Consider the following 26,895-nt stretch of genomic DNA (forward strand, 5'->3'; position numbering starts at 1 on the left):
TCTTATGCAAGGTGATTTAATAAATACTTTAAAAATAAGACTGAGAACAGTGCTGTGGTCTGAGCTCTCTTAAATATACATTCGTGTCGTGTTCTATTTAAATTTCGTTAGATTTTTCGCTATATTGAAGAATAATTGCTACGATTTGCATGCCAAAAATGTAATGAAGTATTCTATATATGGGATTTTAGCTTAATACTTGGCTCACGCCTTAAACTACTTCGTATGGGTGGTATGCCTAAATATATTTAGTTAAATCAGAATATACGTATTAAAAAGTTTACTAAAATTGAAACTATCACAAAAAACAAATACTTTCTCAGAAGTACAAAGGTATATAAACTCAAATAAGTAATGCTTCAAAGACTGAGTATGTAAGTGGGTGTGTAAGAGAAGTGAGTTTTCAGGGAAGTAATGTAATCTCCGCGCTGGCATTTACATTTGACTCTCCTTACGCCACTGGAAGGTGCCCGACTTGACGCCAATGCTGGAGGAGCCCTGATTGCTACTGGAGGAGAGTATGTTGTTGGTGCGTCTGATTAACTGGGAGGCGGCATCGAAGCGACTACGGATAAGCCGCATAGCCGGATTGCTGGATACTCCGCTGCGCTTGCTCTTGCTGTTGGTGGGAAATCGTAAAAATCAATAAATTACTTGATTCCTTATAATCTTTTTAAAAGTTTTACTTACCTCGAGGAGCTGGGCTGGTTTTCCTTGAGGTTGCCCAGAATAATACGCATGTGCGTGTCCCGTGCGAAATGATTATCTGGGAGCTTGGCTCCTCCGCCAGTGCTAGTTCCGGCCCTCTCATCGTCCACGAAGGCATTCAGTCCCGGAAGTTGTCCGGGCGAACTCAACTCGCTGCTGGGCGAGTGTGGGGGTGTGGCATATAGCGGTGACATGCATTCCATATCGTACATGTCCGCCTCGTTGGTCATGTTAGATGCTATTTGAAGTCAATTTAAGTTAGCTTGGAATTCGAGTATTAAAATAGTGTTGGACCTACCAAGTTGATGCTCGCTGAGATCGGGAAGAACCTGGGAGTGCCGTTGGGCGCCTCCTCCTCCACCATTGTTTTTGTGTCCTGCTGCTCCCGAGCTGGAAGCGTGCTTCGAGTTAACCATCAGATTGTTGCGTGAGCTCAGTTTGCTTTGTCGCTGCAATTGCTGAGTGAAGGTAAGCGGCGCTTGCTGTGGGAATTACAAAGGATAAATGATCGGATTACAGGGTTAAATTCTAAGGATACTCACATCATTGCTGCTGCCCGTGGATTGACTAGAGATGACGCTCTTGCGCTTGTGCAAACTGCTCGTATCTGACTGCATGGTGTTCTGATAGAAGTTGTTCGAGCTGTGCGTGGAACTGGAGGCATTGAGGACGTGCAGGTGGCTGCCATTGTGCACTGTAGCCGTGGTGGCCGCCGAACAGACCGAAGATGCAGACGCATGTGCTGGATAGGGGGCCAGGTTCTGGTGAAGTGGCAGAGCCGGCGGCTGATCCGGAGATCTCAGCATGCTGGCATGTGCATGGAACTTGGGTTCGTTGGGATTGCTAGCTTCATCTAGATGAGGATTAAGGAAAGGACAAAAGGGAAAGCATTAGTAACAGAGCAAGAGGCTTCTTCTGCGTGGTGGACTCTTACTTTTGGTGTAGCTCTCGAAGATCTTTAAGATGCTGGTGCGACTCGACTTGGCCGCCAGTTTGATGGGCGTGCGTCCGCAATGATCCGACTTGTACGGATTGGCTCCGAACTGGAGAAGGGCAATCACGCACTTTTCGTGACCCTCCTGTGCTGAGATGCCCAGAGCAGTGGCTCCCTGCTTGCAGGCGTGATCTGCCAATGCTCCGTAGTACAGCAGGATGTTCATTACGTCGTGGTTGCCTTGCCAGGCGCAAGAGTGTAGTGGCGTTCTAGCCTCCAGGTCCATAGAGTTCACATCCGCTCCCGCCTCGATCAAGGTCTTGACCATATCGGCATGACCCTGCCAGGCGGCCACATGTAGGGCTGTGCGGCCTTCGCTGTCCGGAATGTTAACGTCCACGTTGGTCATGTCCAGCAGGTACTTGACAATCTCAAGTTTGTTCTCCAGCGCCAGGATGTAAAGGGTGGTGCGTGAGTCAGCGTCCTTGGAGTTCACATCGCAGCAGAACTTCAGCAGGAACTCCACGGTGTCCATGTGCCCCTCCAAACAAGAGAGTCGGAAAGCTGTCTTTCCATCGTGAGCCTTCTGATCGACGAAACTAGAGTGGATGTCAAGCAGAGCTTGGACGCAATGAAGACGTCCCTCCTGAGCTGCCAGATGCAAAGCGGTCTTTCCCTCGTTGTCGCACTCGTCGATCTTAGCTCCCGATTCCAGCAGTTGCAGGCACACCTCGTGGAAACCCTCAAAAGCAGCATAGTGCAGTGGTGTCCATCCGGCATTGTCCCGATGCGTTTCATCCAATCCACGATCGAGCAGTTGCCTTACCGTTTCCACATTTCCCTGGGCTGCGCCAATACTTAGCACTGTACGTCCTTCTGAGTCCATGCAATCGATGCCACAGCCCCAGAACAGCAGCAACTTGACCACAGTGGCGTGTCCAGCCGTACAAGCTGCCCAAAGGGGAGTTCGTCCCATGAAATCAGCCAGATCCGGATCCGCGGCATTCTCCAAGAGCAGCTCGCACACTTCGGCGTTCCCCTCAAAGGAACTGACCAGCAGTGGTGACATGCCATCGTTGTCAAGTTGATCCGTATTGGCGCCATGATCCAACAGCGTAGATATAACCTTACTATATCCAGAGGATCCACACAGGGCGGCCACACACAGAGCACTGCGTCCATCCAGATCCAAGTGATTGACATTAGCACCATTTTCCAGAAGAATCTCCACTATATCATAGTGTCGCATGTACGAGGCGGCAATTAGAGAAGTGCGACCCTGACGATCCACAGAGTTGACATCTGCACCCGACTCGATCAATAGCTTTAGGATGTCCTCGTGACCACTCCAGGCAGCGGCTCTTAAAGCTGTACGCCCCTCCTTATCCGCAAGATCAATTTTACAAGCTGGTTGAGCTATAAGCAGGCGCACCACCTCGCTGTGACCACCCCAGGAAGCGGACCTCAAGGGAGTCCAGCCATCGCGATCGGCATGGTTCACATCCACTCGCTTCATCCTACCAGTGCCATCGTTACAGGGCTGGGAGAAACTGAGCAGTAGTTTCACCACCTCAAGGTGACCATTTCGCGCGGCAATATTCAAGGCCGTCTGGCCATTGTAATCCTCAATCTCCAGATCGATGGGACTCTTGCAGGCGTTGAGCGCCCTCTCCAGCAGCTGATGATTACCATCATTAGCCAGTATGTGGATCAGAGCCTTGCCTTTGTGCAGCTCAATGTGATGGGAATCGGAAAGCTGGTGCAGGGTACTCGAAGCATTCTCATCCTGGCTCTCAGCCGGCGGCTCACTGTGTTCCGAGGGACTTCCAGCCCTTTGAGTCTCCATCAGGCAGCTCTTCTCGCTAGATAAAAGGAGATCGGCCAGCTCAAAGTCAATATTTTGAGATTTCTCTGAGAGTTCCGGTGACATAAGCGATGATTCGCAGGAATTCTGGGATTCGGCATTGTTGATTCCCGTCTCAATGAGTAGCTTCAGCATCTTGGCGTCCGTGGGTAGGCTAGGCTTGAAGAAATCGCAGAGGAACTGGGCAAAAGGTTCGCTCAGCTCGCTGGCCAAGAAGCGCTCCAACATTGCTCGCGTCTTGGGTAGGAAGTTGCCGTCATACTTAAAATCATGTTCGCACTGGGCACAGCAGTTCATCTGGTTCGTGTAGAAACAGTCACTCAAATTGAGCCGCGATTCCAACAGCATCAGGATAAGATCCAGATCTACGTGCCGGCTGGTCAGGTATTCTCCCGATCGAATGAGATGGTAAGCAAACTTTCGAACTGTATTCGCGCAGAGAGTGTCCGCAACTAGTAGGTAGTACATGGAGATCATCACATGGCCCTCATTCACGTCACAGATAAACTTCTTGGTCGCGAACTTCACGTCTACCAACCAATCGGCAAATGAGTTGTGGAAGATCTTTAGGCGCTGTGCATTGGAGTCGTAGGCCAGGATGTTGCGCATCAGTTGAAGTCGCTTCTCGAACTCCTGGCAATCGATTGTGTAGTTGTGTGTGCGTAGGCAGTTGAAAAGAAAGAGCTTGTCCACGTAGCCGGAGGAGGCTAACAGGACATTTAATAGAGGTCGAATCTTCATGTACTGCTTCTTGTTGAAGGACTTCTGGCAAATGTACAAGTACAGGCCGTTCAGAGTGCAGGGGATCAGCTTGATTTCCCGGAAACTGAAAAAGTTGTCCTTGATGCCATGAAGAACCTTCTCCAGATAGAGAATGCATCCATTCGACTTGATGTAGAGCTGATGAAGTGACTCGATAATCTCCTTGGTCAGCATGATGCTGTCCTTAAAGTCAGAGTTCAGTCGGTTGATGATGTACTCCTGAACGTCCTTGACCACGTGGGATTTCCGTAGATCGTCTAGGGTGATCTTTTTGAAGCCAGTGAACATCTTGGTGATCTGCTTGGTCTGCTTCTTGGTGGTGCACACCAGGAAGAGCCACTTGGGAAACAGGTGGATGTGATTCGAGAGCAGCTCAGCTACATTGCGACTCTTGTGGTTGGTTGCCGTACCCCTTCCTCCCTTTAAAGTGGAGATGAGGTTTCCCTCATTGATGTAGTTCTCGTCAATGGAATCAATCAGCAGGAGTAAAGCCGTCTTCGGAGGAGTCAGTTCCAGCAGAGGAAAGAGAAAAGCCTTCTTAAAGCATTCATCTGGATTCTTTTCGATGTTGTCTACACTGAGGCACTCGAGGATCTCCGGATTGGAGAGCAGCAGCTCGTAATAGCCATCAGCTATGATGGTGCGACAGCTCTTCGTTTTGGGCAGAGGTGGAGGTAGGGTATTGGTGCTCATCCTGGGCTTCTCACCTGGCACTGGTGGAGCTTGCTGTGGTTCCTCCCCTTTGCCATTAACCTTCGTCTCTGTAAAATCAATAAGAGGTTCAGTACTGGAATCAGCAGCATTTCCCTCCTCTTTGGGTTCCTCCTCCTTGACTTCCTGGCAGGATTTATCCAACTCCTCTTTTAGTATGTCATTTAGCTCCTTATCCGCCTCAGGCTTATCTTCCTCTGTGTCTTCGTTGTTGGTTTGTGGTTCTTCCACCTTATCATCCTTGATGGCCGCTTCGATTTCGTGCTTTTCTTGGTCAGTATTGAGATCAGCTATATCCTCGCCACCACCCTGCTGAATCGACTGGACACCATTGCTGATGGTGGCTAGCTTTGATGGAGAGAGAACACCGCTGCCGGAACGACCCCGTTTAACGGGGATCTTTGACTTGCTTTTCGCAGGACTCGTCTTGGCAGGCTCTTTTGGTTCCTGAGCTTGTTTTTGCTCCTTTTCGTTGCCCACGTCTTTGTCCTGCTCTACATCACCTCTCTCTCGGGAGGCGCGCTTTGGTGGATGTGTACCATAGTTGCTGCCAGTCTTATCGTCCGGATTCACTGCATCGTCGATTTGCAATGGAGCCGGCTCCGATTGCTGTCGCGTTAGGCTAGTCCTAGTTGCCTTGTTAACAGTGGAAGTGCGCTGTGCCTGAAAGTTATCCAGCTCTTTGGTGTCGCACTCGCTGGCTCCCCTCTTAAGCTCCTCGATCAGCAACTCCTCGGCATTCTCACTCAGGCTTATGTTGTTCATGGCCTCGTCCAGTTTGAACTCCTGCTGTTGGGCCTCTTCGCGCAAGAAGGAGAAGCCTTCATCGATGATCCGCTGGCTTTCATCCCGGCTAATCAACGATGCATGGCTGAGCAGCTGCAGTACAATCTTTCGCATGAACAGCGAAAGACTATGACACTCCGGATTCTGGGATTCGATGAGGTAGCAGGCCAGCAACTTACGGTTGAGTATTCCCTTGGTTCCAGAGTTGCCCTTCATGATGGCCTGACAGATGGAGGTCTTTCCGGATCCATTTGAGCCCAGCACCAAACAGCCATTATAACTGGAGCTGGATATAGCCGCCGCCTTGGCCCTGGCTGATACATAACTGGAGGATGCTGCTCCCAAAGCCACTGGTACTGGCTTCTTGCCCGCAGTTCGCTGTTCCAAGCACAGGGCAATCTTCTTAAGCACCCATTCTCGATGGATGTAAACGGTGCTCACAATTCGATTGTTGGGCTCCAGGCCACCACTGTGAACCAAACCATTGACTTCCTTATCCGGGGACACCTTTCGTTGCATAAGAGCCTCTAGGTTCCCATCCGTATCCTCAGCTGGTTGAGGTTTTGGTCCTCCAGCGGCTTCGTGACCATCTTCTTCTGGTGCGGATCCACCGTTGGTTTCACCATTCAAATGATGAGCCACATCCTGCGGAAAATTCTGCTGCACCAAGTTGGCGAAATGTTCCTCGCGTGCCAAATTCGAAAAACTGGCATTGGGACAGTCGCGTCCGGTGATCTCGAGTTTCTTCTGAAGTTGTGTAGTGTCCTTAAGGAAATTGAGGATACGTCGATCTTCGAGATGCTGGTTGGCCGTGCCACTAGGTGGCTGATTGCTATATTTGGAGCCACCTACCAAAGCACTGGTAGAAGCACAGCCATCCACACCATCGCCCTGGCCGTCATCCTCATCCGCGTCTAGATCAGTGATCTGCACTGGATTTCCGTTGCGAGCGCTGGCCAATCGATTCGAGTCCCGATAGTTTGACAGCTTCGTCTCCGGATTTCCTGTAGCCGCGTGGCGACTCCTTTCTCCACTCTTGTAGCGATCAGATTTCCTCAGAGGTGTCGCATACAACATCTCCTTGGGCATGTTGGTCACAGGCGGCGGATGGTTCTTGTTAATCGCCGGCGTGGAGTTGCAATTCCCAATGGAGTTGGCATTGGGGTTACTGTTGGCTGTCGGCGTGGATGATTTCTGCTGCTGCATCTTGCGCACCGAATCGTTGTACATCGCCTGACAGGGCAGATTTTCGTAGATGTCATTGCGCAGATTATCGTTGTCCGTGTGCTTAGACATTGTGGCTTGGCTGCTAGCTGCTAGCTGATGGCTGGTTTTCAGCTACAGAGAGCTCCTCTGCAGGATGTGCGTAATCCGTTTGCCGACTGTCTGCTCCCAGAAGCGGGTTCGTTGGCTTTTTGCTCTGTGTGCCTCTGCCTTTCACTTAAGCCGCTCGGTTGACTGCAAAAGAGAAGACAGGGGAAATGGGTTTAGTTTTATCACTTTAATATGCTGGCAACTCTCAAAACTAATCGTAGGCAGCGAATGCCAAATGGTTTAATTGCATTTTATGGAGAGATCACTGGATGTTGGGTAACTCGTTGGGCAGTTTAGTAAATTGCATTTTAATTTGATTGTAAATTTTAATGAGTTATCACAGATTCGATTGCATATGCTCTTGTATTCTAATCTTTTAAATGAAGGCAATGATGCTGTTAAGTTTACAATCCCAAAACATTATCTTTATAATCTAGACATAAAAGTAGTTTCCTTCATTAAGATTATTACTAATGGTATTTTCCAAAATAAAATTACTTTAAATAGATTCTTCCTTGTAATCTCCCCCTCGTTAGTTCCATTATCCTTAAGATAACAGAAATTACCTTTTTCTCTCCTCCTCTACATTCTAGCTTTTATGTGCCATTACTTGAACTTAACTAGCACTTTCTTCTGCCATGTTTTCCAGTGGCTTCACTTTTTTAACATCCTGCAAACAATTGACCTGATTTCTATACATTTTTAACCCTTTGGCAGCTTGCCTCCTCGAGCTCCGCCCAGCTCCTACCTCCCAGTTCCCAGCTCCCAGCCATTCACCTCATCGCCACCGCCATCGCCATCCTCATCCTCATACACACCCACTGGCTGTGCACACAAAAATACATATACTTGTCATCATTTTTCCTGCGCTTGTCTTTACGCGCAGAGTCTTTTGTTCTCGGGGCTTTTGCCATATCTAAGCTTATATGCCATTTATGTGCGTCGTTGAGGATGACTAGGAGGAGACCGGCTGGCTTAGTGGGTGGCACAGCTCTGTGTAAATAATGTTCTTCATGCCACAAAGTTTTTATTTTAAACTTCAATTTACTCGTTGAGTCTCGGTGTGTCCATGTCTAGGGACCCAGAGACGGGGTTGGGGTTTTTGCAATGTAACTAATGATACGTCCCAGCACGCTTGTTGTGCAACTTTCAGCCAGAAATGGAGCAAATTCAGCACGTTCTCTTGGTCCGCTGATGGCGAGGCCACAAAACTCTTGCCGTAAAAAAATCCGGGCCAAGTGAAATGAATGATTTACGCCTGCTGCAAAAGGGGAAAACCATTTCCAAAATGACAGTGAGGAAAGGACCGACGACGCCGACGACGGATTACCATAATGTTGGCAAGTCAGCTGTAAAATCCATTGATTGAACGAGAGTCAGGATAGTCCAGGTAGACAGGATAACAGGGAACAGGGAACAGGAAGAGGAGCAGTAAAGTCAAATGGAAATCGTCCGGGACAGCGACAGCGACACATCAACTTCCTGACCGCGATGGCACGTGAGTGCTTTTGCTTTTCCTCCTGCTTTTGGCACTGCGGCCGGTTAACCGTAATTATTGGTTGGATGCCCGCATTGTTCAACCCTGTTTGCCGGGTGCCACCGCGGTTTTTCACCACCCAACAGCCACCGCCACCCACTAAAGGCCACAACAATACGGCACGTACAAAGTTGCATTTGACTTTGCCACATTCGAGTATCGCACGTTTTACTTGATTCCCCTTTTTTTATGGGGACCAAATTGATTCGCCATTGTAAACGGAATGGAAATGACCAAAGTCTGTGATTTCAGCCCTCCGATCCGATTTTAAAGATTTCAAACAGCGCTGAAAATGTGCTAATTATGCAAGTTTAATGGCTTTTCCGAGACGAGTGCGTGTTGCAGGCAATTCGCAAGCAAAATAGGGGGAGCACCCCCAGCTAATTGCAATTTCCACAGCTCGGCATAAGTTTTCCCTTCGAAACTTGACAAACTGGCAGACCGTGTAACTCTCGATAAAGTTTCCTTGGCCATTTACACAGCTCCCTCACTTCTTTTTCGTAGTTTCCCAAGTTTAATTGATGTTCCTCAGGCAATTATGCTAATTAAACGCAAAGAGCCAATCACGCATTGTAATTGATCCAATTTTTGCATATGATTTCAGCAGCTAGGAATTCTCCACCCAATCGCTCGCACATTGTAAATGTCTAGAAACAAGAGGAAAACGTTAAACAAATAGCGGAAAAGAGATTTAATTAAATGGGCAAATATATTTGTTGCTCCCAAACACATTGGAAGTAATCACACAAGTCGGCAATCCACATGGGGCATGCTTTTCGACAGACATCTGGATCTGGGGCTTTAAACATGAATATATATATATAATAGTATATATATATATATATCTTTGTGGCTGGCAGCTGGGTGAACTTGAGCCATGGCGGCGTGGGAATATTTTGCCTGCTGCCGTGGGCCCCACAAAAAAATGCAAATGGAAATTTTTCGCCTGGAAAAACAGCTCAGATACTTGGCCCCGCCCAAAAAAGCCAAGAAGAAAAGGAAGCCAGTGGTCGGTTCGGGACGTAATTGAAATGTTGCACCCACAGACAGGGCGTTTAATGCACTTCACATTTATATTCACATTTACATTTACATTTACCGCCTGCCATTCTGGCATTCAAAAGGATGCAGACAGGAAGTACTCCATTAATTTGTATTTACATATTTTGGTTTCGCATTTTACTCTTTGGCTGGCAAATTTAAATTCCTTTTTTTTATGTTGCTCATGTTTAAATAATAACTCTCTGACTTGTTGACTCGCTCAATTATTCAGGCAATAACTTTTCGTAAACAAAATATATTCCATGCATGGCAAACAGTTTGCAGGCGCAAATGAATGTATGCAAACGGAGTTAGATGCAACATATATTTATTGCATGTCTAGGTGGCTGCGACGATTCATCAGTGCGACAATTGCGAGGGCAAATACTAAATCAAATATTGGATCAAATTGTTTGCGAAAAAGCAGGCAGCAAGCGGCAACGGAGAAAAAGGTAAAAAATCAGGCGAAATTCGCTGTACGTGCAGAATCATGTGAAAAACAGCAGCACAAGCAGCTTAGAGGCAGCAACCAGAGTTTGCAAACTCAGGAGCACTTCCGTATCGATTTTCAGATTTTCAGGCTCCCTCGCCTGCAAAACCATGACAAACGACTGGAAAAAGGGGCAAAGTGAGCTCAAAGTCTGCATACTCTGCAAAAAAGTTTAACCAGAAAGATAACACCCTAAATGATGATCAATGGTCTTCTGTATCTGTAAAAATAAACTTTATCCCAGGCTCTTCCAGTCAATAATAACTTATAAACCAATAAATTTTATACTAAATTCTGTTCTTAACTTTTATATATAGGTTATTCTACGTCTCTGATGTTTTTCCAGGTGACAAGTCCAAGGGGAAAATGAATGCCACCAAGGAAAGAAGAGAATAAAATCGCTGAAATCAAAACGAATGCTCTGGGCTCCGCTTACAGATGCGCTTAATTTTGTAATACAGTGCCGCTGGAGGCGGAGGTGGAACTCCCCACCTCCTAAGCACTAAGGACTCCCAGTGGATTGGATCTTTGCAGCTTGGAACGTGCCCAAAACCAATGGCATTGTGTTTTGGACTGTGGGATGGCTTTTGGAATTCCGCTTCTCCAACATTTGCGGCTGCACCGGAAGCGGATTCAATGCGGGCATCGGAAAGGACAATGGTGTGTGCACGGCGATGCCGGTGGACCAGCGGCATCACAAATGAGAACAGGATGTCACAGAGCTGCCAGGATGCAATGTCCATGGTCCGTGGGCCCTCGGGGTGAACGCTTAATTAAACTTAAATTTTTCATGCCTCCGTAAATGCATTTTATGCATTCACAGGACATTATGGCTATATGAAAATGAGAATGGAACAGCGCGCGCATATCCTGTGCTCTGTATAAGGGCACACATTAAACCTGACAGCCTGCCGTCGCCATCATCATCATCATCATCATCATCGTTCTTGGCAGGGATTTCTGTGTAATATTGCCCGCATCCTTGCCCTCTTTCGCTCCTTGGCCTGCCAATCCAACTTCCTGCCATGCATTTTTCAACACAATTTCGGGGGAAAAGGCAAGAGTTCTTAAGTGCCGAAAAAAAAGAACAGAAGGCACAAGCCATGGCACGCCAGACATTTCGCTGCCTTTGCTTTACGCGATTTCCAAACTTATGATACATTCCCTTACTCGGAAAAGTAATTCTGCCGAGCGCTATATGATGAACTGAAAAACGCCCACTTTTCCTTTTAGCCCAGCAGCTTTCTTCTGCTGGGAATGACTGTTTTTAGTGCCCAAAATGGCAACGGGCCAAGGCAAAGTCTGGTTATTGTTTTTAAGACAAAGTGTGTACCAATTAAATCCACTAACCATATGAATTATTCGAGTCATGCATTTCTAACGACTGAAATCGCATTTGTTTTCCACTCGTTTTCCCTGTTATCAGGCAGCTGCATTGTATCTACATATTGAAAAGCTGGCCCCTGGCAACTCTCCTCTGGTTTATCTGTGTCAACTGCCTTGTTCGCTGTCTGTTTTGCTCTGAGCAAACATATTGACATCGTTTTTTGACAAACACTATATGCCCCCGATATCACCTTTTCATCTGAACTACACCCATTCTCACACTCCGCCCCTTGATGCCTGCTGCTCTCTGCCCGGAAAATGCAGGCTCACGCACTTGCCTTTTGGCATTTCCGCCGCCTCCATTCCGCCCATTGCGCCCTGTTTCCCCGTTTCCGTTCCATGGTTTGGGCCCTGTTTCTGTGTTTGCCTTTCAATAACTGCGTGCTCGGTCGTCTTGTGTAAATGTCATCAGACACACTGGAAAAATTAGATATTCTGGCGACCTAGTTTGAGACTAATTCGATTCCTATTTATTTTGAGAACATTTTCTTTTGGGCTTAAGGTAAAAAACGAAAACTTCACTTAGAATAGTAAAGCAAAATCGTTAAATATTTCTTGAAAACTAAATAATTTGGCATTAATTTCTATTTCTTAGAGTGTACAACGATCAACGTTGGGTAATTAAGTTGAATTTACAGCAAAAACAAAAACTTGTCCCTTAAAGTCTTAATTTCGTTGCCGTTTTTTTTGCCGTGCAAAGGCAAAGGGAAACCTGCCAAAGAAGTCTGAAAAAGTTGTTGGATTTGGGTTATGTTCCATGTGTGTGGCGAGTAACATTTAATCAAATTAATACACACACAGGCAGACGCAACTGGGACAGAAGGACCCGGCTGTCCTGACAGCTGCCTGACATTTTACAACCTTGTCCTTTCCGCCGTTTATTGATGAATGAGCAGGAGTGGCTGTGGGCTGCGAATGGAAAAGAACGGAGGGGAAACGAGAGGAAAGGAAAAGGAAATGAAGTAGTGGTGTTGCAAGGCATGAATACAACATTTAATTCATGGCCTCTTTTTGTGTAAACTTTAAGGGAAACTGTGTTCTCCCAGTTGCCTTTCATTACTTTGACTTGCAATCTAATTGAACTGAATACGAAAAGCTGACAGACTGTGTCTGAAAGGATGAAAGGGCATTGCCAAGTAGCTTTTCGGGGCTGGCCAAAGAAAATGGAATTAATTCGATCCGAGGAGCACCAGAGCATGGCCATGTCCAGACCAAGGACTCTTCAGTTCAATTAAAGAGAAATGCTGGAACACGTCGTTGTCGTTGTCTGGCATCCTAAGCTCAGGTTTAATTAATGTTCCTACTGATTACAAAAGGGTAGTCCGTAGGGAGCAGAAGGACCAAGTCGCCTCTAAGTATGCAGTAACAAATGACCCTCGTTTTGCCATTGATTTACCCATGTTGTCGCCGTTGTCCACTGAGTTTGTCCAAAGGGAAAAGAAAATCGCGTAGAAAATGGGAAAAACGTGGGAGTAGTGCGTGTGCACTTTGGGTCAGCTTATTGTCGCTTAATTGCAGAATTTCCGCTGGTCAAGTGCAAGACCGCACATCAGCGGAACTAAACTTGACACTAAGAGAGCTGCCTGGCTGGATTATGTCCGAGTAACCTCAACCTAGAACAAAGACAGCAAGTGTCAGCTAAGGAGCACTTATATAACTTGATGAGTGTCATCAGTTTGGTAACACTGATTGCCTCAAGATACTCTGCCACTTGTTGTTTAAATTTATTAGGCAAAAACCATTTAGCCATATGCTGTAAAGCTAATTGAGCTAAATAACAAGCAGAATTAGGCTTAAATGTGTGATTAGAGTTTGTTAGTCGAATTAGTCGATTAAAAGGCAGAGTGAATGCCACGCATAATTACCTGTACACAAATAGGTGATTCAATTAAATATTTTAAACAAATCATTCAGCTTCGAATATAGCAAAAGTGATACCTACAAATATCCGCCCTAATTGGAAAAAATCAATAAACCGAATTTCGTGCCCACATAAGCGGGTGCTTATAAATGATTGCCCTAATGAAGCATGTAATCATAGCGTGGCATCAATTTGGGCCAGCGATGTGTTAACCAGCTGCCTCCATCTCCAGCTTCATCTCTGCTCTCCCTCCGCTGTCTTCTCAACTTATGAGCTAAGTGAACTTTCGTGATGGATGACGCTAATTCCGGAGGCAGGTGGCAGCCTCATCAGGTGTACGGGATGCTAATCAAAATCAACAACACCCAAATGAGCAACGCACGCCACAGAACACTGTAGAGTCCAACACAAAAGGCCCCAACTCTTCTACTGTTGAAGTTTTCAATTTGCCAGGCAAGTTTAGATTATGTTTTGTTGGTTTTCATGTCAAGCGTAAATTGAATCAGACCAGGACCAGGAGGATTACCAGGATGCAGGAAGAGCAGAGGAAAAGGCTTAAGTAGATTGAGGTTTTCGACATGGTCTGGATATGAAGCAGAGATTCTGTGCTAGTTTTCTACCTTTAGTGTAGACAAAAGGAAGTAAATGTGCTATTATTTTAAAATTATTTGCTAATAGAACGATGATTAAGTATTATGTTTCGGTGCTTGAGTGGTGCTTAAGCATAATTCCACTTTGGCTAATTGGCTGATCCCTAATATGTATTGGGCTTAAACGCAGTAAAGTTCTTCTCTCTCATGTTGGCATGACGTTATGTTCGCCAATCCGGAGTTTTTGTTTTTCCGGAAGTTGACACAGTTTCGACCTTGGGCACGGCTCAATTCGCAGCGCCGTACCAGCGCGATACGCGATAACAACAAAAGCGGATCGCATAAATTACAGCGCTCCTCCATTAGCATGTAAATGCAGCCGGCAGCGCCACGCCTCCCAACCCCTCGGTTTCTGCCCCACGCAAAAAGTGGATGCGACGCTGACAACGCTCATATTTAACTCTCCATATTGCAAATTTTATTTAATTTATTGCTGCACATATTTTGATGGCAATGCATGTGGACGGGCACGTGCTCTGGGTTTGGGTTGTTGTTCTGGTTCTGGATCCAAAACGCTTAGATCGGAATAGGAATTGTGTCAGTCAGAGAAACGCAGCTGAATTGTTGGGCATGGTCATGGCATCCCATGTGACACGCGTGTTGTTGTCGCACTTGATAAACATTTCAAGCGGACAAGGAACGCTCGCCAAACAGTGGGTAAACATGGGGGAAAATAAAGTACAGAAAGAAAAATATTGCTGATTTACTAAGAAGGAGAAATAGCAGAATGTGAGTTCATGAGATTCATGAGAATTTTAAATGGAAACTCTCAACAAATAGGTAGGTGTTAAACTCCAAACCCAGAGGTTATACCTTGCAACTTATTTAATTTAATTTATTTATTTATTTTTAACAACTTTTCCTCTGCGTGTATCCTCCAGTTATCGCTGAACAGTCGGGAACAATTTAACTGACATATGAACAATGTTTTGCCACTGTTCGGCCTCAGAGTTTTACTTTTTTATAGGGTTTCGCTCGCTGGCCATTTATTTCAAAGAAACGACAGCCGTGGGAGCCATGCAAATGCCCCTTCCAAAGTCCGTCAATTGGTCACTTGATACACATTTCGACTGCCGGTCATACTCGTTTTCCTACCACAATTGCATTTTCATCCCGACTTTTTCCTCTTTTCCCCTTTTCCTCTTCCCCCTACTTGCCCGACAGTGCTTATTCATTGCTTTTGGCTAATTAATGTGAGTAAAGTGCAAATTAAAATGCTGTTTAGCCAGTGGCACTTGCAGCTGTCTCCTCAAAGTCACCAGTAGGCCGCTATCCTCAAAACTACTTTTTTTAAGGCCTACTACACTGGCTTCTTGGCCAAAGTCAGTCTTGGCCAAGCCAGAGCTGCTGGCCAGCACTTTGCATAATACAAAATGAAGTCTCAACGGTGGCTTGCAGTTGTTTTTCGTGTCGTTGGCGAATGTGGGTTAAATGCTTTTGCGGCTTGTGACCGCAACTCAGAGCGCGCCGGGCAGTCGGCAGTTGAGATTCTTTTCTGCTTTTGTTTGCCCGATGCAAATTTTCAATTTGCCGCAAAAGTTTTTCATTTAATTTAATTGAAACACTCAACGAATGGCAAAAATGAAAACCATGAAACACTCCGGGAAAATTAAAGAAAATCGAGTAATAAACTAAAAATAAAGTCAATTATTTCGCAATTAAGAGCAGTTGACTCTTTGCGGTGGCACTAAATGCAATTGAGAGTGCCGAGTGGCGCCTGTGTGGGTGGGTTGGCTGCTTGGTGGGTTCAATTGGCACGGCGAACTAATAAGCTTTCGAGAAAAATATTTGATCCGTCGTTTAAATAAAAACTGGGGTATTTAAAGTGCTGTAATTAATCTCCACCGCTTGCCTCGAATAGCTTTATCTATACGAAGTACAAAAAGAAACCACAGTATATTATTAATTGTTGCATTGCTTCCATATATATACTGGTACATACACCAGTAAATAAATAAAGAAAATGCATTATACATACGCCCTGTTGTGCGTCATATTTTTGAAGCATTGCCCATTGGCCGGTTATCTGCAGTTTAAATCTGTTTATTTGTCATTTCAATTTGGCCATAAAAGCAGACTCTTTTTTCTGGTTGCAAATCAGTGGGCGATAGCTGGCTAACTGCAATCTGAATTGTTAAAGCCGCAAACGAGTTTGTTGCTCTCTTTCGGTTTGTGAATAATGAAAAGCCTGCGGGGAGACACGCTTGTAAATAAACTTGTTTGCTGCTAAAAAACTGCTAATAATTACAATCGAATTTCCGCCTACCGTCAGAGTTGGCCAGTTAGTTGACTTAACTATGTCAACCCGATAAGATGTGCATTAGCATCACAAAGAGCTAACCAGAGGAGACTGACGACTCTCGTCGTTGTCTCTCGTCTGTCAGTCAATTATTTATGCTGACACTTTGTGCGGTTGGGAAGTGCATGGGTAATTGGCGAATCCGAACATGGTTTGCTGCACACGTGGCGTATGCGTAACGCGATCGTTGTCCGTTGCTAGCTGCATGTTAATGCGTTGGCAAACAGAATTAACGCTAAATCCGTGCCGAGAAACTGGCAGACATAGCCATAGACACCACCGCAAATACCCGAAACCATGTCCAATTAAATGGTTTCGATTGGCGCTGCGGCAATTTGCTGATTTGGATGTCCATTGCCAAAAGCGCTGCATTTAATTGCATCCACTCTGTGGCGAAACGGGGTGTGGTTAGAGCCAAAATGCGGTGCTAATATTCTCATAATTAAATTTCCAGTTAAGTGTTTGGCTTGCAACGGAAACGCAGCTCTTCGAATAATGACGAAACCCAACGGAACAGATAAGCGCAAATAGAAGTGGAGTAAGCGATGAGGAATGCTTCCACGTTGAGTCAACAAAAAAGAGAGAGAAATGTCAAATGAGATTATGACGAGAACAATGAAAAGTTTTCCCTACTGATTGGCCCATTGTTCTTGGTCGATTCTTAAGTAAGTTCTCAACAAACTTATTCAAAGCTTTCGGCTTATCGGTTTCGGCTTTGGGTTTTAGCCAACAAAAACAGTGATGAGAAGCCACTTGCCACAAACAATTAGTCCCCCAAGTGTTCGTTCGAGGTGGCGTCGCAGTCATTGGCATTTTCCGGCATTGTGGCTAAAGTCCACGGTCCCATGGACGATTACGGGTACATATGGGTAATGCACGTAAAGCCCCTGGTAAACAACAAACTGGCGCCGTTGGGGGCGTGGCCAGACAACCGTAGTTGCCCCGGAAAAAATTCGCACAGAGCCATTCATTCATTCATGGCACTCTTTTTTGGCCAGATTGTGCCGCTCTCGTTGTTCACGCTTCATTTGGCTTTTCTAGCTTTTTACCACGCTTCATTTGTCGGTTTGTCTCTGCCGCTTTTGGCATTTTGGGGCAGGGAGTGCTAATTAACAGTTGGTCCCAAATCGCATACATTAACGTTGATATATTTATTGCCATAATTGTGCGGTGTCTGGCTATACTTATTTATAGATTACAGGCATTTAACTATGAGCTTCGATTGCCTCACTTCTGCCGAGGGAAAAAAATATAAATAAAAAGGCCCAAACGAAAAGTAATGAGTAAACAATTTGCGTATTTTGTTTGCTTTGGAATTAGCGTAGTGCAAAATGTGTTTCGTGCTTGTGCGATTTTTCTTGGCACAGATTGCACAATTCAAAGTTTAAGCACTTGGATACGTACTATACCTAAGTTACATCTGGATATTAATGGTGATTGCTGGTATATCCTGCGGTCAGGATACGGTGTCTAGGTAATGAACAGAGCAAAGCAACTTCATTGGGGCAATGGCAATAAAACAAAGCAATTAAAATGGCCTCCTGGAACTGGCAGACGTATATGGGTCAGGCTGGCAAAAGTTTCGGCCACTTGTCGGCCAACTCGAGCAGTGAAAGGCCATTACAATGCCAATCGGCAAACTAAAGTGGCAGCTCGGCTAATGCAACCGGGGTTGGGAATTGTTCCAGCTCTCTAAACTTTTAGTCCACACAATGGAGGTTTTGCAAAAACTGCACAGGGTTGACGGACCCGCTTTTCCTCCTCACTCCTTTTCACTCCTTCCTAATAACAGCTCCACTGTAAGTTACATTTTTAATATGCAATAAAGAGGCGGAGCATTTTAACCGAATGAGTCAGCGAGCGGCTGTTTACGTAAGGATTTCTCCGGTTTATTGTCAACATTTCCCCTTGTTTCCTTGTTTGTTGTACTTAAACATTCAGCGACTGGAGCCGTAAATTAAACAACATCTCTGTCACTTGACTTGCGTATTCATTCATTAATCAGGCCTTCCCCGTCTATAGAAATTGAAAATGTCGCTGCTATACAATAAAGCTAAATGGAAATCCAAGAGATAGCAAGTCGGACACATCAGATGCTTAGTCAAGAGTTGCTGCCATGGGGGTATGTAGAAGGGGGATTGGGTGAGTGGGTGAGACCACCCACACATAGATGGCAACACTTTCCATTGCGTAAATTGCCTGGGCGCCCATCGGAACGTGCCATTTGAGCTCTGCCATCGATGATAAATGTTTGCTGCATGTTGCACAAGTCTTTGCAATCGGCTATCGATGATGGACACAAAGGAACGAGGAGGGAACTGTGGGACAATGTAAGCCATTAAACGGCAACACCTCTTTAAAATCAAAAACCATTTGGTTCTTAACTTCCACTCGGGGCAGAGAACCATAAAAGTGACTTGCAACGCCTGCAGCACTAAAGCTAAAATCATTTTCTGTTGGTGTCCTCCCAGACAAGTAATAAATTTAAATTAAAACCAAAAGTGAATGAGACTTTCCATGAAATATACATGATTGAAAGTTATTATTTTAAATTTAATAAAAATTATTTGTAATTTCGAATAAAACAGAAATTTGAAAGTTTTCGTTTTTCTCCGGGTGAAAGGCTCAATTACTGATCATAATAAATGATGTTTGTAAAAGTTTTACTATTCGCAGACAAAACACATAACAAATTATGAATCACCTACCATTAGGCAGTTAAAGTGCCCTAATGGCTTTTCACTACTGCCTAGTCCTGGCCCAAAACGAATTAAGCAAATAGCTGAATTTATGAATATTTAGCTAAAGCTCTAAATAGACCCGCATTACGAGCATTTTCGCTTTCACCTCACGCCTTTTGAGGCAGACACGAAATCCCTGACCTTTGCGGTAGCTCCTCCCCTGTTCCTTCCTCTCCCCGCAGTTAATTACAGCCCGCGATCTCTGGATTTTCCCGGAGGCAACCCCACCCTCCAGCCATCTTTTCCACCTCACAAAGGGCCCCATGGAATTTCCTTTCTGGCAGCACAAGCTTCGTTAGCAGGTGGCTGTCAAATTTAGGTCAGGCACTAAGTGCAAGTGAGTGTTATGTAAATTATGGTGCGCTGCTGCTTAAAAGGACCTGCAAGGTCTGCCCATTCCATCCGTCGTGCCAGTTTAATTTTTAGGAGTATTCCGCCTTTGTGTTGCCATGCTGCATATGCGAGTAGAGTATATTTGTTTGCATTCGTCTTTTGAGCAAATGGAAAACTAACTGAATACCCAACACCACTCCCATTTGACAGGCCGTTAGTTAAACTGAACGGCACTTGGCGGCGGAGGCCCTCTCTACATTTCCTTTTTTTCTTTTTTCTATCTTACCCCTTACCCCTTTTTTTAATTTAGCCATTGCTGTTGGCAGCTGACAAAGCTGCAATGTGTGGATATGGTGAGTGGTTTGGGGCTTTGGGGATCCCAGAACAAATGATGGAGCTGCCTGCCACCACGCGCAGCAGCAGGGAAGTCTTAGAAGAAATGTTATTCTAGTCGCTGGGCAACCGCAGATTATATCATAATACAGCTCGTCATCATGGCCGCCCTTGCCCCATGCTACATGCCCCATGCCGCTCATCCCATATTCTATATCCCATAGCCTCCGATTCAGAACTCACTTTATGCAGCGGATCGGCCATTGACCATGGCGAAGAGCTGCGCCAAAGCGGAATGTAAATAAAGCACAATAACAAGAGGAGCTGCGTAAAAGTGCTCATGCCCTAGTACTAACAACTGCCGACAAAACAATAGGATTAAAACTCTAGATCCCTAAAACATAATTATTTCGAAAAATGACTTGCGGGCCTTTAAAAATCTAATAAAAAATATTGAATAAATATTAATTAAGTTGGTGGTTGAGATACTCTTTTTTTTCTAATTTTGAAATAAAATAGAAATGTAAGGTTGAGTTAGTTAGTAAGTTAAGTTTATAGTTAAGATTCTCATCTTTAACCTCTGTAAATGTGTATTACAGAAACTGTGATGAATAGCAGAGGGTAGTTAAGAATCAAAAACTCCTTTGGAAGCACACTACTAAATTACATTTTCTGACCCATTGGAAAACTAAAACTTTTTAAGAGTTAAAAAAAAAACATTTTAAACTTTGTACTGCTATTACTCTGACTCCCATTGTATATGGTATATATATATATATATATATATATATGAGCCCCAGCACTTTCCCCATTATCCACAAACACCACGCACAGGAAGAGAAGGCGCACACAAGTCAACAATCTCATAATCAGTTGAATTACAAAAGGCAAAGACGGCACATGGGCAAATACTGAGGGGGGAAACTCCAAGACAAGACGCTTGTCTTTATGGCAATTTCACTTAATGAGTTGGGCCTGTGGGGCAGACAATCGATAGACACATAGGCTGCAAGTTGCAACAATTTAACACGCCAATAAAACGCAATAACCAAATTTATCTGATTCTAGAGCAAAGGCCAAAAGGGCAAATTACATTATGGGCGTGGTATGGAGAGTGTGACGCAACAACATGGGCGTCGTCGTCGTCATCGTCATAATCATGATCGTCAAACAAAAGGCAGGAAACCGCCTGCCGGCTTTACAATTGCTGACCCATTTCAAAGGTGAGGTGAAGTGCAGTGAGCCGGAGCTGAACCGGGCCGACCAAAAACAGTTTGGCCAATGCAATGAATTAATTATTCCCTCCGTCATGTGCAGTATCTCTGCCTCTTGGGTGCGTCGTCCAGCATTTGTGCTAAAAATAACAAACTACACACACTTGACGCCGGAAAAAATATCTCTCAACGAGTTGGGCCTTTGAACTATTTGTCATGGGCTTTTTTCCCCGATTTTTCTATGCCCGGTTGCAACGTTCACAAAAATAGCCGTGTTCACAAATCTCATTTTTGGGAGTTGCGCCGTGTGCTCCATTTGGTCTATAGAAATGTATTTTCCTCTAAAGAGTCGAAGATTATATGCCCTTTACTTCATTTTTAGCAGGAAAGGAAAATCGAAGGAAATCATTATGTCTTTATAAAGAACGGATTTTTAATTTTTTTTTGATAACTTACCCCAACATATTTTGATATTTAATAAGAACGGGCATTAGAAAAAGTCATAAAAATAAAGTTGAGTGACAAATTTTTTTTCGCTGCACCCCAGATCCACCAAAGAGAGATAATTAAGCACGTTGTTGTAATTGGCTAATTTTAGCATCTTTTACAATCCGTTTAATTCTCAGACGCCTTTTTGATCGTTTGATTTCCTCAATAAATTCTCATTTCGTGTGATTAATCAGTGACCAATCTAATTCCCTGGGAAAACAAACTGCACGCGAGTTCACGAATCGTTCTTCCCCCAAAAACAAAAAGTGTAAAAGATGCTGGATGAGAACGTAAATCTCTGGGGTCTCAGCTGGCTGGTTGGCCGGCTGGCCGATCAAATTCAACGGCCGCCTGGTTATGCGGCTTTCCGCTGGTCCCCTGGAAGTGTTCCAAAAAGAAATACGTTTGCCGGAGAGGAAAATTTAATGCGGTCACTGGCTTTTTGACATGCCGCAAACTATTTTCGAATGTGTTCGGAGACGGAGTCGCATTGCTTTTTACTAGAGAGTATTCATTTCGCTTTGGTCAGCGCATTGGGAGTTTGTTTTTTTGTTATTTTTAGCGCCGGCTAGAGTGAAGTGTGCCCGGCCCGTGGAGCATCCTTCAACGTTTCTTATGTAAATTTTCTGTCGATTTTCTGTTTTTTTCTTCTTCAACGTTTGCCATGCCGGGATGACGACAATGATGATGACGATGATGATGATGTTGTCGGTTTGTTAGAGTGCGGCTGCTCGGGGGCCAGTTGGAAACTAATAAAACGTCAAAGCAATTTTGACAACATGCAACTTGGAGATCTCGAGAAGGGACAGAAACACACAAAAACCTACACAACATCTTCGGTTTGAGTTGGAACAGCCTGCCAGTCTGCTGCTCCTCGCCCCAAAGCGAAAAGTTCGTCCGTAAGTTTTTCATCTCTCAGTGAGGTTTTTCTTTGGCAATGCTTTCATTTTGCCATATTTCTCTTGGCCCTTGTTTGGGTAGGGGCCAATGTCTGGAGACTCGACTCGACTCGAGTCGGGCTTAAAGCTATCTAACTGGCATATCAGCCATAAAACCGAACATTAAAGCCGTGTGAAAATTGCGGATCAAGTGTTAGTCTGTGTGGAACACGAAAAGAGAGATGTAGAAAGGGAGAAAGGGAGACCGAGGGTCGAGGAGGTGTTCTTGGGGTGATAAGCGTTCTGTGTTTATAGAGTTGTCAAGTGCTCATAAAAATCGCCATCTACTTTGACCCGACGACTACCTGCCGGGCGACATTGGACACGCCTATTTTCGGGTAACATGGGTTAAGTGCGGCGTCATTAGCACACACCCGCACAGTGGGCCAAGATCTGAGGACAGAGCTGGTATTTCGGGAACCGCAGCGTGTTGTCGACACATAAACAATACACTCTGCTACAAGGTTGCGCGACGGTCGTACAGAAAATGTTTTATGACCAGTCCTAAGAGGCGCTTCGCACTCCTCAGCTCATCTCTCTTAGAATGCGGATGACTCAGCCCTTGTTTGCCCTAAACCCAGAAAAATATTTATGTATTGATTGTTTATTCCACGTGAATGATTTTACATAAAGCACTATACGTATGATATAAGCTAAACCCACATTAGATGTGCCATTAGTTTACTTATTTAATTTCACCTTTACGTAAGTAAGAATTGTTTTCAGTGTACCTTTTGCGTCTATCATGCAGTGCGTGAATTCGAAACATTAACTGCCAAGGACCTTTCATTTGCCTGTCATTCCGGCGAATGGAAAAAAACTCTCCTAATAAAATTATAAATGTATTTGATGTGCCAGCCGCCCACAAGAATCGTTCCCGAAATAATTTCTCTTTTTTGCGGCCACTCGAAAATGTGTCTCAATTCAATTAATTTGTGCTCGGGGCGGCGGAGTTGGGTTTGGGTTATAAAGTGTTGGGCTCTAAAGTGGCCAAAGCCAGTAGGCAATTTGGCCGCAGGACCTGCTGTGCTGTTAAATTTTAATACTGCGGTTTATGTGCTTGCTATACCTCGAGGTTTTGGGCAAATTAAATTTTAATTGCCCGTGGTCCGCCCAAATTGGCAGTGAGCGGTTCTCAGTTCTGTTGTGCTGTTTGGTCTGTTGGGTTTACTAGGCATCCAGAATTTATCAGACCATTCATTACTTTTGTGCGATTCCGACAACAACACGAAAATTCAGCCGAAAACTTTGGCAAAAGCTTGACAAAAGTGCAACGAACCGTGGGCCACCAGGCCGAAAGGAAAAAATGTGCTGGAAAAATCGGAGAGCGCGAGCAGAAAATTATGAAAAATACCCGCTGAAAATACGAGTATTTTCCCGGCGACCGCAAATGCAAATTCATGAAAAGACCAAGGCAAAGCCGACTTTGCTCTTGAGCTTGAAAAAGGCAGACGGGAGCGAGTTGGACATGGAAATGGAAATGGGTATGAAAACGGCAAATGGAGGAGCCAAACAGCCGGGAACTCTGGAGTGGCGGTGTCAGACTGACGGTTCAGTTGACTCAGTTGAGTAGTGTGTCTGGGCCGGGTCTGACAATTACGTCAATGGCGCAAATGTCGAAAAATGTAGCAAACAAAAAACCCGTTAAGCGCAGAATGCCATTGCAATTTATAGCAGACTCATCGTCGGGATCTTTGTCATGGCATTTGATACACTCCAAAACGATTGGGTGATTTAGCTGTGATATGGTTCTGATTTGATGTAATAGTTAATTCTCATGGCAGATGCCTGGTGACAGAGTATAGTAGTACCAGTTTCTAACTTGTTACAGTAGATACTTTCTCTTTGAGGTTTTTAATTAGTTTATGTCTTAGAAATCTAATTGAATCTTTTAACTTAAAGATTACAAAACGTGAATAAATTGGTGCCAAAATTGGTTTTGTTTTAATAAAAAGATCCTAAATTTTTGTCCTAAAGGTATGTTTTATAAAAGTATTTCATTACATCACTATTCTTACTGAGAAGGGTATAAAGTTTCCAACAGGCACTTTTCGTGTTGCCCCTTTTTCTGGTTTTTCCTTCTGATTCATTGCAGATTCTAGTGAAACTTTAGTGCAATTGTTTTTTGCCGTTTTGTTTGTTGTTTGTTGATGATGGTGAGATGGTGACGGGTATGGCGATGGCAACCAGAGAGCTGGGCAGACGATGCGTCTGCTGACTGTTGCCTTTTGACGCTTTGCCTCCGCTCTCTGATTAACTCATTCATACATTCTGGCTTTTCCATGAAAAAAAGCTAGCATTATAGTAAGGGAAAAGTGCTGGGGGATTCGAGTGGGTGTGGCATTGTTGAGAGCCTAACCCTCTGCTCCCAACCCCTTGATTATGATTATTTTCATTTCAAAAGTTGGCGGCGCAGAAAAAACCGCAAGTCGAGCAGAATTCACTGTGTAGTTAGGTGAAATATTTAAAGTACGCCACGAGTTGGTGTACTATTGCTAACAAACCATACACACACACACCCACAGAGGTGCACAAACACTCACGCGATTTATGTACCCTTTATACAGTTGTACTTCCTCAAAATACTAAAATATGGATTAAATAATAAAAAACTGCTTTGCACGGAACATTTTGAAACTAATCAATAAGAAGTTTAAGGTAAGAAGCTGCAGTTTAGTCGGAGGTTGCAAAGAAAAAATCTATTTTAACATAAACTGTCTGCTAGTTTGCCCTTTTAGAAGTTCCACTGTAGTTATTGTTGTTTCCGCTGTTACTTGGCTCGTTTAACTTTGAGCAGCTCTGAATTGCAGCAGCCGGCATGCCGGTTTTTTTTCAGCTCTTTTTTTCCCTACTGCAACTTTAATTGGACATGGGTTGTTGTTGGTGTTGTTGCTGCGGCTGCTGGCGTTGGCAAACGTGTTTTTTTATTTTGGTTAAATTTGGCATTCGTTTCCTACGCGACTTACGGCGAGGTCAACTCATCGTTTTGTTAGGTGTATATGTTTGATAAAGATTTCATATTCTGGTTTACTTACCTCCTGGCTTGTAACCTATGACCTTAGGGGGTGGTGGTGGTGGAAAGGACATCCCCTTTCTCTCTCGCTGCTTGTTGTTTGTGCAAAATCGAAGGAAATTAAACGATAATTTGTTGTCGACACACACACACACACACGCGAATGGATGAACGCACCAAACACAGATACACCAAACACTCCCTCTCTCTCTCTCTCTTTCGCTCTCGCTCACACACTTTGTGTATTTTGTTTGTTCTGAATTTGCTTTTATTCTGCTTTTACTTTGCTTCTGCTTTTACTTGGCAATGCAAGCAGCGCGACGTTGCAACATCGTTCACATTTCACATTTCCCTGAGCTGAATGCACTTTTATCTCGCTTTTGTTGCATTTCCTCTTGTGTTTTGACTGCGGCAGATGCGGCACCGCCTTCTGCTTCTTCTTCTTCTTCTCCGTCTTGTTATCCTGTTTTTGCTTCAGCTGCCCCCTCCTTCTTAACCACTCGTTTGCTTCACACAGCTATCCTGCGTGGGCCAGGATATCTCTTCTTGTTTTACTTTCAGATCCTTGTGGGGCAAGGTTTCCAACTTCCACTTTTTTAAAACGTATTTTTACGCGTCCGACACTAGACGCGATTTATTTTTCTTAATTTTTTCTGCGGCCCAGCCGCATTTTCTAGCAGTTCTGGATATTAGACGACCTGCGGCTGTAAAAATCGAACGAAGAATTACCGTCTGACGAACTGCACGCGATTTCGGGTCAAAACTAATTAATTAAGAACAAAATTGTATTTCCCATGGTCTCCGACAACACGTCCGTTTTCAGCGAAATTAAAAAAAACATTGAATTTTTCTGACGTAGAGCTGGCCAAGAATCGATGTCGAATGTCTTTTTATCGATGTTTCCGGAATATCGAAATCATATCATCTCTATTCTGCGTGGTTTCGTTTATCTCCCTCTCTCTCTCTTGGATAGGGCTCTCTTATATTCATCCCTCTCAACATTTGATAACATTTCTGTTAACTGGATTGCACAAGCGCCAACGCGGGCGAAAGATAAATCAAAAGTGTTGTCAAATGTATACTACAACTTTCCAATAGGATCGATTTAAGAAGTCTTATAAATTTTTTGCTCTTTTGGTGATAGCTTTTTAATTATGCTACTTATAATACATAAATTAAAAATAGAGATAAACGTATTTATTTGCTACACTTCTTATATTTTGTAAATTTCTGTCCATAAAAATGGAGGGTGTCTTTCTTATGTCAAGACCAGCGTTGCCACCTGTTTATTTAACGGGGTTATAAACCAACAGTGTTGGCGATGTGGATCGTTATTTTTTAAAAATATTTAATATGTTTAATGACATTTTTATTAAACTTTTAACAACAAAAAACCTTAGCTGCTAGTAAATATAAGTATACTTCTTTTTTTATCAGGGAAAAGCTACAGCTAATAATAAAGCTTATGAAAAGTTCGGAAAGTCAATTTGA

At 44.3% G+C, this 26,895-nt stretch overlaps 1 protein-coding gene across 1 annotated transcript; it reads right to left on the bottom strand.

The window, feature by feature from the left end:
• Nucleotides 1–26,244, bottom strand: LOC108115986 (ankyrin repeat domain-containing protein 50). Its single transcript, XM_017227646.2, has 6 exons — nucleotides 25,427–26,244; nucleotides 1,643–7,223; nucleotides 1,251–1,561; nucleotides 1,007–1,190; nucleotides 691–946; nucleotides 1–619 (listed from the first exon to the last, which is right to left on the bottom strand). Exons 2-6 carry the CDS (start codon nucleotides 7,059–7,061, stop codon nucleotides 436–438), a joined length of 6,354 nt encoding a protein of 2,117 aa, XP_017083135.2. The 5' UTR covers nucleotides 7,062–7,223; nucleotides 25,427–26,244; the 3' UTR covers nucleotides 1–435.
• Between the last annotated feature and the right edge of the window lie 651 nt (nucleotides 26,245–26,895).

The sequence above is a fragment of the Drosophila eugracilis genome, unplaced genomic scaffold (genome assembly GCF_018153835.1).
Source record: "Drosophila eugracilis isolate 14026-0451.02 unplaced genomic scaffold, ASM1815383v1 contig_2159, whole genome shotgun sequence".
Lineage (NCBI taxonomy): Eukaryota > Metazoa > Arthropoda > Insecta > Diptera > Drosophilidae > Drosophila > Drosophila eugracilis.

Excerpts from the sequence above, each read along its gene's own strand:
- LOC108115986 (XM_017227646.2), bottom strand. The coding sequence starts at position 7,061 with ATGTCTAAGCACACGGACAACGATAATCTGCGCAATGACATCTACGAA. Across the intron at positions 1,562-1,642 it reads CTTCGAGAGCTACACCAAAA|ATGAAGCTAGCAATCCCAAC; the intron begins GTAAGAGTCCAC and ends ATCCTCATCTAG. Across the intron at positions 1,191-1,250 it reads CCACGGGCAGCAGCAATGAT|CAAGCGCCGCTTACCTTCAC; the intron begins GTGAGTATCCTT and ends TAATTCCCACAG.